The sequence below is a fragment of the Arachis ipaensis genome, chromosome B05, assembly GCF_000816755.2.
Source record: "Arachis ipaensis cultivar K30076 chromosome B05, Araip1.1, whole genome shotgun sequence".
Lineage (NCBI taxonomy): Eukaryota > Viridiplantae > Streptophyta > Magnoliopsida > Fabales > Fabaceae > Arachis > Arachis ipaensis.
The window spans coordinates 142,245,118-142,263,573 of NC_029789.2; the positions used below are offsets into that span (position 1 = coordinate 142,245,118).

General features: G+C 34.1%; 2 protein-coding genes across 2 annotated transcripts in view; one reads left to right on the forward strand and one right to left on the reverse strand.

Annotated features, from left to right (window-relative positions):
- The window catches only part of LOC107644553, a 5,096-nt gene extending 3,536 nt beyond the window's left edge, over positions 1-1,560 (forward strand). The window contains exons 7-10 of the mRNA XM_016348437.2: positions 281-390; positions 757-840; positions 1,041-1,078; positions 1,172-1,560. Of these exons, the coding sequence (XP_016203923.1) occupies positions 281-390; positions 757-840; positions 1,041-1,078; positions 1,172-1,242 (303 nt within the window). The 3' untranslated portion in view covers positions 1,243-1,560. The remainder of the gene's footprint in view (positions 1-280; positions 391-756; positions 841-1,040; positions 1,079-1,171) is intronic.
- On the reverse strand, positions 10,825-18,221 carry LOC107641378. The gene is made up of 6 exons (XM_021124029.1): positions 18,086-18,221; positions 17,279-17,386; positions 12,534-12,756; positions 12,197-12,441; positions 11,134-11,356; positions 10,825-11,041 (listed from the first exon to the last, which is right to left on the reverse strand). The coding sequence occupies exons 1-6, from the start codon at positions 18,219-18,221 to the stop codon at positions 10,825-10,827; spliced, it is 1,152 nt and encodes a 383-aa protein (XP_020979688.1).

Genomic DNA, 18,456 nt, shown 5'->3' on the forward strand with positions numbered 1-18,456 from the left:
AGATGGTTTGCTTAATGCGAAAGGTGTTAAAATATTCGAAGGTGGTAAACTTATTAACTTATGGGAAACATGATACAAATTGAGACTCTTTGTCGATTTAAATATTGGTATTAAATAGTAATTTGAATTATATTATCAGCAAGTATTATCCTTTGTTTCCGAAACAGTTCACGATATGCAATTTCATCCAACTTTTTCCCCTTCAAAATGCAGTACTTTATGTTACTTATTTTGAGGCAACTGGTCCATTTGCTTACACATTTTTTCTCATTCATGATAGGTTGGGGGTGAAAGGATGTACGACAAGGCGAGGAGAGGAGAAAACGTTGAACTTTCACCTAGACGAATCTCAATACTCCAGTTTGACATAGAGCGCAGCTTGGATGACAGGTAACGTGGGATGCGCCGATGCAGGAAGCCTCCCAGCCGTGTCTTAAACTTGGCTCTTTAGAATTGATAATTCTGTTGACCATTGACAGTTGTTCAAAACTTGAAATTGACCTCAGAATACCAAAATCAATCATTATTGCTAATATATTAGCTTCAAACATTAAACACAAAGTTCGGAGACATTGCACCTAACCAATTATTTGCTGAATTGTAATCATAATAGTAGCAAATAGTAATATCACTGTCCAAATGAAAGCTTTTATGGTTTTTACTATTATAGGGCCTTCTACAATGGTAATCATTTAGAGTTTTTGATTTGTTCTTCTCTTTATCATCATTTGATACACTCGTGTTATATTTTTCCAGACAAAATTTGATTTTTAGGGTGACGTGTTCTAAAGGGACATACATTCGGTCATTGTGCGCGGATTTTGGGAAGGCTGTTGGCAGGTAGTTATTCTTTATTTAAAAAATTGTGTTCCTTATATCTTCAGCGATGTAATATGTAGAAAATTTGTCAACGCTACGTTATAATTTTGTTGTTTATCGGTTTATGTAACTCGGCATGTTACCTGTATGAGAAGTTTATGATTTGATATTTGTCTAGTTACCAATACTAAGAAGAATCATTATTTGCTGCAATTTTGCAGTTGCGCCCATTTAACTGCTCTGCGAAGAGATTCAATTGGTGAGTGTCTTTGATCTTCCAAAGCTCTGAATGTGTTGTTATTTGTGTAAAGCTGTTGCTGAATTCAGCGTGGTTCTCCTCACTTTTCTTCAGGGCAATATTCAGCAGATGATGCTTGGGACTTCCAAGAACTTGAAGAGGCTATTACCAAAACTTACCTCTAACTGTTGTTGATTGGAGCCATGATCTGCAAATTGCTGCGTCTTTCCCTTATTTTGGTAAATAGATACGCAGTGGTTTATAAACCGATTTTATGTTTATTCTTTATAGTTTCATTTTTTACCTTCAATGTTCTATTCTTATATGTTTTCTTTTAAGTTATATAGTCATGATATACTAGGCTCAAAGTCTTCTTCCTTTTTTACCTTTTTAAGTAGATGTAGTAATTGAGCAAGGAAACATTTGACCATTCATTTATACCAACCGTATGTAAAGGAAAAAAGTAAAAATTCTTGCACAAATTTCACATGTTGTGCCAAAAATGAGTTTCTCATTTTTCATATCAGTTTCTACAATATTGGCTATACTTATTTTGTTGAAGTTCAATGTTGGTATAAGTGGTTTAGGAGATTTCCCTCCTCACACCATTTGTATCACCATTAACAATAAACTAGAGATTAAGACTGATGTGCAGAGAGCTAAATTAATTATATTATATAGTATAAATTTAAAGAGAGAGAAGTATGAAAGTATGTGAGAGAAGATAAAAAAATGTGTGAAGTGGATGTTGATTTATATAGTAAATATAAAAATGAGCGATGAGTATAAAAGGAGAAGGGAAGGAATTAGATTTTAATTAAATTTATACCTATAAAAAAGAATTAACATTAACATTAAAAGTAATAGTGTAACCTACATAAAAATAAAGGGTAAGAAAATATGAAAAGTTAAGATTAAGAATAAATCCATCCTATAATATTATAGAAAGATAGGTTAATATGATGAGATAAAAATACCATGAGAATCCTATGACATAATGCAAGATAGAAGATTATGTCATCTAGCGAAAAAAAAAAAAAAAAACTTATGTGGTAACGTAGAGTGAATCAAATGTTTAAGAATGATTATGAAACTACGTTGTGCTCTCTTTTAATATATTATAATAAGTAATAACAAAATTTAATTGAAGTTTATTCACCTGATTTCATATAATTATTTTTTTATTTTTATTCTTTAAATAGTTAATTTTGTTTTTTTTTTATGTTTTTAGTTTATATTTAATATTATAGTACAATGATAAAACTATTAGATAAAATACAAGTATGGATATTATTAATGTTTTGATAATCAAAAATGATATTTAATTTTTTAATTTTATTTTTCATGAATTATGACAACATGTATTTTCATCGATATTATTACAACTAAATGATATTAAAAAAATGTAAATTGTTAAAAGGAAAAAGAAGTTATATATAGGCGACAAAGACAATACATAACTCATGAATACAATTACACAAAGAAATAGAAAAACTAATGAATACAATCACACAATCACCTAATACATACGTTTGACAAATTAAAAAAAAATAAAAATAAAAAAACTATGGTTATGAACTAGATTCTAGTTATGCAAAAAATTAGCAAGAATTGAGAGGGAGAAGGAGAAAGAAAAAGAGGTATGAGATAATGTGAGAAGAGATAAAAAAAGAAATGTGTGAAGTGAATGTTGATTTATATAGTAAATATAAGAATGAGTAATAAGTATGAAAGAAGAAGAGAAGAAATAAGTTTTTAATTAAATTCATACATATTAAAAAAAATTAATATTAGCATTGAAAACAATAATGTAACCTACATAAAAATAAAGGGTAAGAGAATATAAAAAGTTAAAGTAAAAAAAGAATCCTATAATATTATATAAAGATAGGTTATTATGAAGAGATAAAAATACAATGAGAATTCTATGGTATAATGCAAAGATAGAAGTTGTTATTTGTAACCGTTATAGTTTCCATTGTAATATCTGATTACATAAAAAAAAATGAAAAAGTATGAGGAGCCAATGTATATTTTATACAATATATACAATTGGGTTAAATTGAAATTAGAATTAAATTAGAGGCAATTAATCAATTTTGAGTAGTTTCCAATTTAAAGTTTGAATTAAATCATGATTCCCGTTAGTTATGGTAATTAATTAATTTTGAGTAGTTATGGTAATTAATTAATTTTGAGTAGTTTTCCATTTAAAATTTGAATCAAATCATGATTTCCGTCAGAATCAAATTAGGATTATCTCCCTCTCTCAATACGGTGTAAACTCTTCTCTCACTCTCTCCTCGAAGCAAAAACTAGTACAGTGCCACCACGGCTACCATTCGCTGTCGGACATCGCGCCGACACTCTTCCGACTGGCGCCGTCGTCTGCACAGGCCACCGTACGTAGAGAGGACGCGCATATTGTGTGAGTCGAGCTCGCAGCAACGCAGCAACCCGGACGTCCAGCGCCTCCATCACAGCCGGTTTGTGCCTTCTTCCTGTCGCCGGATGTTCACTTTCTCTGTGAACGTGGATGGTTATTCTTGGGTGCTTAGTTGTAGACGATGATTGCTGGTTATGATTTATACACGTTCACATTGGATGTTCGTTTTTGTATGATTTTGGATGTTCACTTTCTCAGTTTTCGTGGATGTTTATTCTTCGAGTAATTCAACAAGACCCTGGCAGCAGCGCTGGATGATGCGAGCGCTGGATTCGGGGCTGCAACTCACGTCGATGACGCTGACAGTTGCAGGTCACGGATGTTCGGCCGCGTGAGGAGTGACGGAGGTTCTTCCGGCGAGGGCGTTGGCGCAAGGAGGCGGAGCGCAACAGTTCCGGTCGGCAGGAACGGAAGCTACACGTCACGCAGAAACAGAGCGGTAGAATGCAGGTTGCTGCGCACATGGCGGAGTGGCGAAGAAAGGGGGTTTTTCTACGGAACAAACAATGGGTTTTTTGGAGGGTAGGTAATGGTGGGTGATGAAGGGTTAATGTGAAAAAATTTGGAGTAAATTGGGGGTAGAAATCACAAAAAGCAACTAGAAATTAGGGATAATAATGTTTAATTTACATTATTAATATATATTAGGCCAAATAAACAGCCAATTGTACATATTGTATAGATACCTTATTGTCTCTCTAGTAGGACTAAAAAAAAATTATGTATTTAAATGTACATATATTTATATTGTTCTTTGTTATTTATGACCGTTAAAGAAGCTTAACAAAATTTATACGTTTATTTTTTATTTCTTGTAACATTTGATTATTTTAGTGGGATCTTAAGAATAAATTAATTTTTTCTTGTACATTGAATTTTATTAAGTGTAACGTTTTATAATTTTAATGGAAACTTAAGATGAAATTTACATTGATTTTAGTGAGACCTTTATTAGGCGTAACGTTTCATAATTTTAATGGGACCTTAAGGTAGAATTGACATTGATGTATTCCTAGTAACGTTTGATAAATTTAATGGGACGTTAAGGTGTAAAAAATAAATAATGAGATATATGAAGAGAGGAGTAAAAAGTTACCAATGAATCTAAAGCCACTTAAGTTGACGGGCATCATGTTAAAAATCTAGGAGACTAAGAATAAATTTAGAAGTTATCTTTAGCTCGCTTTTAATATATTACTAATAAATAGTTATACATAGCTCTTAATTTAATGCTGTCCAAGTTGGTAGTATTAAACTTATTTGTTAAGAATTAATTTGTTATGATTCTGTTAAGAGTAGTCAGCATCAGTTATAGTAAGTTAGTGACTACTATAGTTAGTCCGAGTTCCCGTAGATAATCAATTAGAAGTGGAGTTAACTAGTTGAAAAATAGGTCCGTTTTAAGAAAAAAAAAAAACGAAAACAATCTCTTACTACTCTAATTTTTTTAATTTCAAAATTAGAAATAAAAAAGAATTGATTGAGTTAGCTTATATTATAGTTGGTCCTTAGATTTTTTTTTTATTATCGCACCGCTATAAGATCGGCTATGCGGTATGGTACGGAGTGTTGGGCGGCTAAAGGGGAGCACGAACATAAGCTGAGTGTGGCAGAGATGAAGATGTTGAGATGGATGAGTGATCATACGCGATTGGATAAAATAAGGAATGAAGATATAAGGGAGAGAGTTGGAGTAGCACCCATTGTGAAAAAGATGGTTGAATTGCGTCTCAGGTGGTTTGGACATGTGAGAAGAAGACCGATAGAACATCCAGTCAGGAGGGTGGATGAGATGGAAGATGGACAAAGGGCGAAAGGCAGAGGAAGACCTAAGAAGACCATCCATGAGGTAGTCAAACGAGATTTACATGTAAACGGTCTCTTTGTAGACATGATACATGACAGAGCACAATGGCGTCGTTTGATTCATGTAGCTGACCCCACTTAGTGGGACAAGGCTTTATTGTTGTTGTTGTATTTCGTAATTCTCTTGCCTTTCATTCAATTTTTTCACTCGTTATGAGAGCACACACAAATTCATCGCTCCAAACTCACTTTCATCATTGTGCTACATGAATAAGAACAAACCTATACATAGTTACTATAAGAATCGGCTTAACCGTTTTAATAAAATAATAATTTTTAACTGTCCAAACTAGATTTGAAAATATTGAAATGATATTTTAAAAATATAATGGTGAAATTTGAATTCAATAAATTTTTTTGAGTGGAAAAATGTATCTTTTATGAAAAATTTTTGTAAAAATTGGCAGTACCGGCTCTAGTCTATCCAGTACCGCGTATTTTGAAAAATAAGATTTTGAAAATTGAATATTTTGTTTTGAAAGGACAAAAATATTTTAGAATTGAAAACCGGGTGCTAATCTTAAAGGTTTTGGCCCAAAGTGGGTCAAACGGGCTAAAAATGTTAACGGGTTAGATCGGGTCCAAACCGGATCCAAAGTCCAATATATATAAGGCCATTTAACGAGCATTCAGCTCATTTCTCCCCCAAGAAAGAGTGAGGGTTCGAGCATGAGAGAAGATGAGAGGGTACTATTCACCTGCCATATCTTGAGCTACGGAACTCCGATTGACGAGCTGTTTGCTGCCATGCGAAACTCTTGTCGAGCCCGTCATTTCTAACTAAGCTTTTCTGGTAAGAAACTCTTTCTCTAGCTTCAGTTTTCTGCTCTATCCCAAAACTCGAAAATGGCTTTGGATTTTTGAGTTTCTGTGTGTTTTGTTTGTTTAGGGGTGATCTAGCATTGGAATATTGTTGGGTTTTGCCCATAATCTCGTTGGATAAGGTAATGTTTCACTAAACTCTTGTGTTTAGTTATTTTTGTGAACCCTATGTTTGATGTGATGTGTTGTATGATGTTGGATTGAGTTTTGGAGTTTGTTGGAGTGATGCTTGGTGGTTTTGAGCTTGGTGGCTTTGCTTGGTGTTTTGAGTTGCGTGAGAATCGGCCAAGGTATGGTTTCGGTTTTTTTTTTTATGTAATATGTAATGTTTTTGGACACTTAGGCTAGTGGATCTTAGGATAGGATTAAATTGGTTGTTGAAATTTATTTGGATTGATGATGTATGATGATTTTGATGAATTATGATGGAAATTATTGATGTTGGGTAATGAATGTAGATGATGAATTAAGTATTGATTGTGTGGATGATACTTGTGATATAATGATTGTGATGTGATGATGTTGTAAATTGATGAAGGGTGTATATGAGGAATTAGATTGTGTGAATTATTGGTATGGAAGTATTGAATTGGAATTATGGATTTTGTGTTGATTTATGGTGGAAAGGTTGAGTGAAATAGGTATTGAAATTGATGGAAATGATATGAAAGGGTAAATTGTTGTGTGTGGTGGTGTTTTATGATGATTGAGTAGGCTTTGATTTGGTTTGGTTATGAATTTTGGAAGTTTGAGAACCTAGTTAATTTTTGGTGAACTTTGACGGATCATAACTTGAGCCTCAGTTTTTGAAATTGGTTGAAATTTGTCTTAAATTAAAGTTCATTCAAAGATCTTTAAATTGATATAAAGTTTGATGAAAATAGATTTTTGTAGAGAAAGTTATGAACATTTAAAGTTTTGGGTTTAAAACTGATTTCTGCAACTTTGCAAAATTTTCTAAGTCGGGGAGTGCATGCGTACGCAAACCACCCATACGCATACAAGCTATTCTGTTTGGTACCTATGCATACGCGTACATGTGTATGCGTACGCAAGAGGGTTAAATATGGGGGAGTATGCGTACCCGAACACCCCATACGCGAGCGTGCCATTCTATTTGCCACCAATGGGTACGCGAAATCGGAAAAGTTGTATGCATGTGTACGCATACAATGTGCATGCGTGCGCATAGGCCTGTTTTGCAGAAAAATGTTTTTTCTTCGTTTTTAAGGGTATTCTAACTTTTCAAACTTCTTCCACATGCTGTTTAAGAGTACTATCTAGTAATTAGGTTCTAATATTATTAAAGATGAGTTAGATACTTAAATAGATGAAATTTTATATGAGTTTAGAAGACGGGGACTTAGGTTTATAAAGTTGTGGTTGAGCGGGCGGAGTATTATATTGGTGATGATTCAAAGAAATTAAGAGGTGTTGATAATAATTTGAGAAATTGGAAACCGATGATGGTTATGATGAGTTGAGAACTTGGAAAGGAATGATGAAATTATTGGATTATATGGGAATGTGCGGAGCCTATATCTCCGGCGTGGCAGTTTTTCTGCTACATGAGTGTGCGGAGCCTATATCTCCGGCGTGGCAATTTTTCTGCTGTAAGAGTGTGCCCAACACTATATCTTTGGAATGATTTATGATGAGACAGTTGTGATTTTCCTTCCTTGTCGCATGAGTGTGCAGAGCCTATATCTTTGGCGTAGCAGACTCCCTGCTGCATGGGTGTGCGGAGCCTATATTCCCGGCGTGGTAGATTTCTCTGCTGCATGAGTGTGCAGAGTCTATATCTCTGGGCGTGGAAGGAAGGCTACATCCAAAAGAATGTGTCAGGTTGGCATTCATAGACCAACAAGTGATATCACGAGCCAATAGGACAAGCATTCATCATATGTATTTTCTATGTGTTTGTTTGCTTTGCTTATCTTCAGTATGCCTACATGAATCACATGTCTACTTGCTATTTGATTACTTGCTGTATATGTATATTACTTGTGCTTTACTTGTATGCATTATCTGTGTCTTCTGCTGTGATTGAGGAGGCTCGATAAGCGGTGGTGATAGGATCGCACGGAGGGTAGGTTGGTGAAGGTTGTGGGACAATGGTGACTAGTATTAGTTAGAAATCCCTTAAGTAGATTCCCCTATTTATAGTTTAAGTTATTTATTTATTTTTTTTGTTAAGCTTGAATATCTATTTGGTGTGAAGTTCTAGGATTGCCTTTGGCATCCCGGAACCTTACATCTTACATATTGGGCACTGTTACCATACTAAGAACATCCGGTTCTCATACCATATGTTGTTGTTTTTCAGATGCAGGTCGTAACCCACCTTAGTGAGTTGTGAGATGGTGACAGAGCGGAGTATGGTTTCATCTTTATTTTATTCTGCTTTATTTTGATATAGTCACTCTCTCATCCTTTGTATTTATATAACCTTGTTGCCTTAGAGGCTTTATTTCTAAAAACTTTGAGAGATAGGTTGTTGCTGTTTTAAAACTTCAAAACTCTTTTGTATTTCAGTTTGACTAGCCGGCCTAAACTCCGCACGCTGTGACTAGTTCTCTTTTTGGTATTTTATGCTTATATATATATGTCTTGTTTAATTTAAGTATTACCTTGTGTATCCTGGAGCTATCGACAAAGTTTTATATTCATTATGTCTTGTTCCGTCCATGCCTACGCGTTTAGTATCGTGCGAACGTTTCGCATATTGTAATTCCGCTTTATACGACTTTGAGCTTTATTCCTTCATCGGGCTTTTAGTTCTATAAATTCTTGGATATATATTATATATTATAAGCATTAGAACTGTTGTGGCACTTTGTTATCCTTTACTTTACGGCTAGAGGTAAGGCTTAGGGTAACGTGGTGTTACAGTTGTTCTCTGCATCTATATATCAAATAAGTTGTTGCTGCACATTGTACTAATAAGTGCCAAATTTAACGACAGTATCTACCTCATATTATAAAAATTCAGCAATTTGAACAAAATGAGCAAAGGCCAAGTTAGGATGCATGCTAAAAATAACAACTAAAATCCTCTAAGTTGTTTACGTATAACACAATAATGTAGAGAGAATTCCAACGAATGACATGCATGCTTGCTATCACAACTACTAATATTAAAGATGAATTTTAATTTCAACCTTCCTATCTTGAAATTGGTAGCACATCAAGATCCATTCAAGGGAAGAAAAAAATTTCATTCATGAATGGATTTTATAATAACCAACATCTCAATGACCAGTCCACATCCACATTCTTCACATCAACCATGCTTCTCATACATTTGAAAAGCATAGGTCAGATAAAAAAACCCGGCACATGCCAGGTTCAAAATAATAAGGATGGAGGCACACATCAAGTATCCACTTTCTTTCATTTCAACCAAAAAGAATGGAATATGTTTGCAATTGTCCTTTGTTTTTACTCCTAGTCTTCTGTTAAATTCGGAATGAATCAGTATCATATAAATTGTTGCTTAATGTCCCAAAATGAATGCTCATTCTCTTAGAAATGGGAATGCAACAAGCTTGGCCTATATTGATTGATGCAACATAATGTGTTTCTCTGGTGCCACAAAAATCAGGATTCAAAAACATTCATCTTCTTATCTATAAATCAATGAGTTAAGATAAAGCAAAGAATAAAGTTTCAAATTGACTGTGGGTAATAGGGTTATCTATTTGCTTTGCAATTGCATTATGTTACGAATTCATAATCATTCAATATATAAATGTATGATACAAAATAGTTGCTCAAAGTAGTAAGTAACATATTGAATGGTCATCTCTATTTCATATTGAATCAAACAAGCATAAGCAAGGGAAGCATCACACTTACCTTAATAAAAAACACAAGTGGTGACAACCATATAACTGGGCGAATGCTAATATCAAATCCTCCCTACCCTCCTTCCTAACTGACAGTTATCATCTAGAAAGTGTGTTAGAAACACCAACGTCCACAAACCAATGCATGTTTGGGGGAGCAAGGGCTGGTTCTTATGGTTGGGGAATGCTATTGAGAGCATGATCATCATTATAATTAGTTGTGTAATTTTGTATGGATCAGTGAATCAAATATCTTCCATTATACTACTACTCTCTTACTTCCATACTACTACTCACTTGGGATGATAATCAAAACCAGAGAAAAAAAGTAGAAAATATATATAAAGAGAGAGAGTGAGAGACAATAATAGTGGGTGTAAGTCCAACTCAGTCAACTTTACAACCATGCAGAAACTAAATGCATTCATTATTCACTATTAAGTTATGTTCAAAAGAATACATAGTTGTAATTACTACTAGTGAATGACCGTGAAATGCACAAAAATGCTCAACACGATAAAAAAATATATTAATCGCACCGAAAATGCACAATAGCTGTCAACTGTTTATGATCATCAACATCATCAAAAACCAAAAGAACTTTTATTTGACTGAGTCTACGTTGTATCTGTGAAATTCCTTGTTTATCACCTATTATCTGGACTCCCTTCTTTCCTAATATCTTATAAAGAAGATTGTTTTGAAGATGCACCAACCCATATTTTTGTGAAATTTCTCTCACGCTTTCAAGAAAACACATACCTTAAAAATTGTTAACAATCAAGTTATAAAGAGCAAGAGCTTATTTTTCCTTTTCCACCAATTCCATGTATCCCTACCATGTGAATTCGATCAGTAGAATCCATTTCCAAAAGGGAAATTATTTTTGACATTGGAAACTCAAGTCCAACAGGGAAGTTAGCCACTGGCAAAGGTAGCCGAACAATCTTTCCTGAAATGTCTTCCATGATGTTTTTAATAAACTCATGTTCATATCGATGCCTGTCCAACAAATATACACATAGATACTTTTACAATTCAAAATTGTAATAATGAGAAAAAATCACAGAAAGAAGTATACGAAGTGAAGTTACCCGTCTTTGAAATGATGACCAGACAAACCAGCTACTTCTTTCAAAGCCTTCTTCCATCTGTCTGCCTTGTTCCTAACATTATTGTATGTGTTCTCAAGCTTAGCCATTGCTTCTCCAAAACTATGTTTCAGATGATACACATCAGAAGGATACACATTAAAGAAAACTGGCAAAACAAACCGATTGTTTCTCTTGATGCAGTGAAGGATATGGACCTTTTCCTCTAAACAAAAAAAGAAGAAGCATAGTTAGAAGAAAGCACAATGATGGCAATCCTGGACTCTTGAATTGCCTTGAGAAGTACAAGTGTGATTTCCTCTCCACATTGAAGCTTGCCATCATCAAAGAAGGTGTGAATTCCTTTGCGATAGAGAGCATTGTAGAGGTTGCTAGCGAAATCGTAGCGAGTATCTTGACCTCTGAAACTAATGAACACATCATATTTCCATGCATATCTGATGGAAGAAGAGGAAAAGGGATGGGCAGAGGAGGAGGGGGATTGGAGAGCCATGAGATAGAAGCAAAATGTTAGGTTGTATATATGTTGGAGTGTTGGATGATCATCAAATTAGAGAAACAAGGTAAAAAAATACATATAAAGAGAGAGAGTGTGTGTGAGAGTGAAAGACAATAATAGTGGGTGTAAGTCTAAGTCAGTCAACTTTGCAACCATGCAGAAATTGCATGCATTCATTATTGATTCCTATGGTCCACCTCTGACCTATGCGTCATCACTATTAAGTTATATTTAAAAGAATCCATAGTTATAATGACTACTAGCGAATGACCGTGCAATGCATAGAAAATACTCAGCACGGTCAAAAAATACATTAATCGCACGAAAAACGCACAATAGCTGTCAACTATTCATGCTCATCAATATCATCCAGAATTAAAAGAACTTTTATTTGACTGAGTCTACGTTGTATCTGTGAAATTCCTTCCTTAACACCTATTATCTTGACTCCCTCCTTTCCTAACATCTTACAAAAAAGATTGTTTTGAAGATGCACCAACCCATATTTTTGTGAAGTTTCTCTCAAGTTTTCAAGAAAACACACACCTTCAAAATTGTCAGCAATCAAGTTATAAAGAGCAAGAGCAAGTGTTATTTTTCCTATGCCACCAATTCCATGTATCCTTTCCATGTGAACTTGATCAGTAGAATCCATTTCTAAAAGGGAAATTACTTTTGACACTGGAAACTCAAGTCCAACAGGGAAGTCAGCCACTGGCAAAGGTAGACGTCCAATCTTTATTGAAATGTCTTCTACGATGTTTTTAATAATCTCATGTTCATATCGATGCCTGTCCAACAAACATACACATAAATACTTTTACAATTCAAAATTGTAATAATGAGAAACAATTACAGAAAGATGTATACGAAGTGAAGTTACCCATCCTTGAAATGATGACCAGACAAACTAGCTACTTCTTTCAGAGCCTTCTTCCATGTGTCCACCTTGTTCATAACATTCTTGTATTTATTCTCAAGCTTAGTCATTACCTCTCCAAAACTATTTTTCAGATGGCGAATATCAGAAGGATCCACATTAAAGGAAACCGGCAAAACAAATCGATTGTTTCTCTTGATGCAGTGAAGAATATGGACCAATTCCTCTAAGAAAAAAGAAAAAGAAGCATAGTTAGGAGCAAGCACAATGATGGCAATCCTGGACTCTTGAATTGCCTTGAAAAGTGCATGTGTGATTTCCTCTCCACTTTGAAGCTAGCCATCATCAAAGAAGTTGTGAATTCCTTTGTGACAGAGAGCATTAGAGAGGTTGCCAGTGAAACTGTAGCGAGTATCTTGGCCTCTAAAACTAATGAACACATCGTATTTTCAGGCATAGCTGACAGAAGAAAACGAAAAGGGATGGGCAGAGGAGGGGGATTGGAGAGCCATGAGATGGAAGCAAGCTGCTATCTGTTAGGTTGTATATATGTTGGAGTGTTAGATGATCATCAAAACTAGAGAAACAAAGTAGAAAATATATATAAAGAGAAAGAGTCAGAGTGAGAGACAATAATAGTGGTTGTAAGTCTAAGTCAGTCAACTTTGTAACCACGCAGAAACTGCATGCATTCATTATTCATTCCTGTGGTCCACCTCTGACCCACGTATAACAATCCGCAATTTTAAAAATATAAATATAAATAAGTTACAAATTATTTTTTAAATTAGAATTCTTTATTTAAAAATAGAATTTAGTTAATATTATTATCGAGCTCAATATCCGCCGGTATAAGTAAATATCGGTATTCTCCGGTGAACTTAGCTTGTTAATGCTTGACCGTATATTTTTTATTGTCATGTTGCTAATGCCATTTATATTAGTAACTCGTATATATTATTACTTGTGTTTTAATATATCCAACTTTTATAGTTATCCATTTAAGATATTTATAACTTGAACCGCTGACTCAGCAACTTGAGGAAGTGACATCCAACCTCTTGTGACACCTAACCATTCATTAATCATCATCACCAATGTCTCATAATCTCTCCTTCACGTTACAAGAAGAAAGAAAAGTGACTGTGAGTGAGAAAGAGAATCCATGGCACCTTTGAGAGCTTCCGACTTCGATTTCTTATGATCTGTAACTCCAATAAAAAATCTAATCCAATAAAAGTATTCGTATCCTCCTCCTCTACACGTTGGCATTACTTTTGATCAGTGAAAGTTGACGGTGACGTAGCTCTCCTACTTCTTGAGTTCGGCCAACTAGTATTCTAGGAGGCACAGACGATTGCTGACGTTTTTCTCTTTAGCAGCTCGGTCAGAAAGCTTCTCTGGAGGTCCCATTGGTTTGATTTCGTACGGAGGTAGGTTTTGGTAATTTATCGTTGGTTAAATTGGTGTTGGATAAGTGAATTAATGTTGTAATTGATTGTTGATTGAATTTGACTGAATTTATGTTGAATTTTTGTGATATATTGATATTTGTGATTAGTTTGGGGTTTGGTCGGTTTAAATGCCGCCAAGAACCGAGTTATTTTGATGAATTCGGGGCTGGAATGTTGTTGGTGATCAAGTAGAATTAGTAAAATTTGAGGATGGCATTGAGATTTAATAAAAAATAAATTGATGAATTGATAATATGATTAAGATATGAAAATGGTTTGATTTTGGAGGCGGTTTGATTTTTAATTGGTTTGATTTTATAAATATTTTGATATTAGAAATGGTTTTGATTTATTGGAAATGATTTGAAAGAGTTTGAGAAATAGTTAGGAGGGACCCAAGAAGGGTGGCAAAGTCCAAATTTTAGAGGAGATATTGCCGAGGTTTTGTTTTAAAATTTAAGACTTTGTTTGAAATGTTATTTAGAAAAAGATTGGATTTGAGAAGCTATATTGTTTGATTTATTAAGAAAATACTTATGTTTCGAGTTTAATTCATTTAAGAAAAGTATATGTTTTGAGTTCGATTTATTTTGAAAAGAATTATTTTACGACTTTAAATTATTTAGAAAAAAGAGTATTATGTTTTAAAGTTAATTTAAATATGAAAAGAGCTTATATTTTGAATTTGACTTAAGAATTTCATTCGGAGGATTTTTAGTGAACTTTAAAAGTAATTGAATTTCAATTGAATGGTTTCGTTTTGCGACGTCTTGGAAAAAGTTAAAGAATTAGTTTTAAGGATGAGATTGGGATTGGTTTTGCTTTTGAAATTGGTTCGGAACTTCTAATTTGTATGATTTGATTTTGAAACTTTATTTGATTAAATTTAGTTTAAGAAAATAATGATTGTTAAGCATTTATAATGAACTCAAGAAAATGAGATTGGTTGCCACTCTCCTAAAGTCTAGAGGCCTTGCTGATGGGTTTAACTAATAAATAATTTTCCTTTGTCTTTTAAAAGAAGAATTGGTTTAAGTGAAATTGTTTTAAAAGGTTTTGGAGAATGTCACAAAGAGCTGATTTTGGTTTTAAAAGAAAGAAAGAACGAAAAGAAAAGGAGAGAAGCAGAGATGATTGTTTACCTGCTGAAAATTATAGTGGTGAGTCCACCAAGATTTGCTTTCCAGAGATACATCGGCCAATCCAGGAGATGGTCGCACCTGTAAGACAGAGGTTGCTTACAGAGGTTATCGCTACATACATTGGCTAGAGAGAGCCTCACCTGTAAGACAGAGGTTGCTTACAGAGGTTATGTTTGCATTCATCGGCTTAATAGAGTCGTACCTGTAAGACAAAGATTGCTTATAGAGGTTATGACACTGGAAACCAAACTCAGACAAAGGTTGCTGAGTTACGTCGGGAGCGGGTCGAAACCGAAAGATGACCTCATTACCTGCACTAGGGATATACATGCATCATACTTGTTTGCGCATATTTGTTTGTGATTGTGTTTTCTATGATTGTGTGTACTTGTGATTGGATTCTATGTTCTATAATTGCTGAGTTGGATTATACTTTGTTGACTATTGTTATTGATTGTGAACATAATGAAACGAACTTAACTTCTAACCTTGACCCTACTAAGAACTCCCCAGTTCTTACCCCCTATCTCCACCCCTTTCAGCTACAGGTGCGAAGGCTTAGTGCGGAACTACAAGAGCATAGAAGATTCTTTTTACAAGTTGAGTTGTTAGATTTTATTTTCCTCTCGTCATTTATTGTTTTAGTTTTTAGAAGGGTAGGAATTGTATTTGAGGGTCTTTGAGTAAGTCTATGTACATCATGCTACGTGGATATATATAATTTTGTGATTAAATGATTTAAAGTACCGACTCTTTGTTTTCTTGGTGAAAGTTTCGGTTCGTATTCGCGAAGACTCAATATTAAATAAAAATAATATAGAATAAAAAGGTTTAGAGGTAAGTAATGCCTGAGTTTTTAGTACGATCATTAGGTGCTAAAAGTTAGGGTGTTACACCATGCATCATCACTATTAAGTTATGTTCAAAAGAACTCCAAGTGTCCACAACTCAATTCCGATGCATATATATATACTTAATTCACACCTATTACACATGTATACCTCAAATTCAGAATTCACATAATAAAACCAAGAATTGGCTAAGGTTTAGGTGATTCTTATCACACCCATGCACATAGCAACTCAAACTCGATAAGCTCTGCAAGCTAAATCGAACCTACAATACCGAATTCGGAAAAATCTCATTACAAGGGCTCAATTTCAAGAATCAGAAAGGGGGTAGAGAATCTGAGATAGGATTGTGGCTTGCCCGTAAAATTGATCCGATAGAAACGTAGAGCTCGACACGCTGGACACGTGGCCGCAAACAGTGCAGCGATCGGAGCTCGAATGGAGAAGTTATGGCAGATGGAAGTAATGGTGAGGGTTTGGAGCTCTTCTCTCCCCCTTGCTGTCTTCAGCGTTTTTTGTTGCTGAGTGGGGAAGGAGATGCTTCTGCCCATTTTAAGTTATGGGCCCGGTTTTGGTTCGATTCAATCGGTTCGGTTTATCCGGTCTAATTTTGGGCCAAATTTTTTGAAATTGATGTCAAAATTTTCGTTTTGAAGAGTTCTATCCTATTTTGATATTAGATTTACATTTTTTATTTTTCTAATTAAAATTCAATTTATTGACTAATTATTTACTAATTTAGCGGAATTTACATGTGACGCATTCTAATACTAGTATGCTTGTCTCTCTTTTCTGCTTTTTTATTTTTGAAAATATTAATTTTAAATAATTATATTTCTTATCATTTAATAAGAGACATGATAGCACCAACGAATCTGGACAAAAGAGGAGACGCAACAGCAAGACAGGGTTCTGGACGAAGGAGGAGGAGACGTAGTAGCGACGATAGAAAGAGCATTGATTGAGAGAAAGATTAGTGGCGGAAGGAAGATGAAGGAGAGTGGAAGAAAGAGGGTGAGCATAAGAGAGAGAGAAGGAGAAAAAGAGATTAGGGTTAGAGATAAAATTATTTTTTTAAATTAATAACATTATTTTTTTATATTAAATATGTTCATGATATTTTTTTAGAAATATATTTTAAATATAAATATAAGAAAGTAAACATTTCTCGCGTATTACACGGGTAAATATACTAGTGTATATATATATATATATGGAATAGTCTTCATTCTACGAACTGATATTATCATGAACCCATCATTAATTATATTGTGCAAAAATGAGTACATCATTAATATCACCGTCCAAATCCAAAATGACGAGAGTATCATCATCACTTTTTATGATACTGGCAATAGTTCTTTCTTTCAATTTCAATGTCGGTATGAGTGTTGATTCCATTCTCCCTCCTAAAGAAATAACAGTCACCATTAACAACAAACTGAACATGAAACTTGGTCTCCATTGCAAGGACAAGCATTCGGATTTTGGGTTCGTAGAACTTCAAGTTGGTGAGAGTTGGAGCTTCGAGTTTTATAACCCTTTTCGCATTTGGTTCTCGCCATTGTATTGGTGCATGTTTACATGGTATAATGGGCAAGAAGTAGTGCACTACTTTGATATTTATGTTGGTAAACGTGATTGGCCAAATAGATGCTCTTACCTTTGTGTTTGGGATATATTTGAAGCACATCCATGTAGAGTTACCGGTGGAGAACCTGAGTGTTTTCCTTGGAAGAATAATTAATGGACTTGCTATATATATGTTTTCCCTATCAATGTAATAATCATTTCATGTAATAAATAATATAATGTAATATATATATAATTCAAAATATTTTATTTTATGTAGCATTATTATTCTTTTGGTTCAAACTATATATTTGTCGTACTTAATTATTGTCATGAAACTAATTATATCAATCTTCGTGCAAGAGTTTTTTTTTGGATTATTTGAAATGTGAATTTTTGCATGCGTCTTTTTTTTTTTTTTAATTTTATCCTATATATGTTAAAATTCTTTGTTTTGGATAATAATATATAACTGGATTTTTAAAACTTTTTTTTTTCTCGTAAAGATTTTATTACCATGAATCAAGTCATGCTACGGATTGGAGAAGGAACCTGTCTTCCACTGTCTCTTGTCTTGTCCGAATGCCGGCGAGTTTTGGAAGGTGAATCAACTCCCATTCCCTCACCGTCGAGAAGAGCCATGGCGGTGGTGGCTCCAATTGATCGAATCATTTTAGAAAAGTGGAGGAACTCAGCGATCGAAGAGCTTTGGAGGAACAACAACACCATCTCATCTAATTTTCTTCCTTTTGATTGGTTGTAATATATTATATATGTTGGAATTTCCGTTTTTATCCTATGCCAAAATTAAAGCTTAAGTAGTTGTTTGGTAGAGGTTAGGATATATAAACATTTATATAATTTTATCTAAGATTTTTTTTTTTTTGAAATAAATGGTTTTATGAGA

Coding starts and splice junctions, on each gene's coding strand:
- LOC107641378 (XM_021124029.1), bottom strand. CDS start 18,221: ATGATTCGATCAATTGGAGCCACCACCGCCATGGCTCTTCTCGACGGT. Junction 12,757..17,278: donor CGTCATTTTGGATTTGGACG/GTGATATTAATG, acceptor CTTTTTTCTTAG/AGGAATTGGTCCATATTCTT. Junction 11,357..12,196: donor GATTGCTGACAATTTTGAAG/GTGTGTGTTTTC, acceptor TTTTTTGTTTAG/AGGAAAAGGTCCATATCCTT.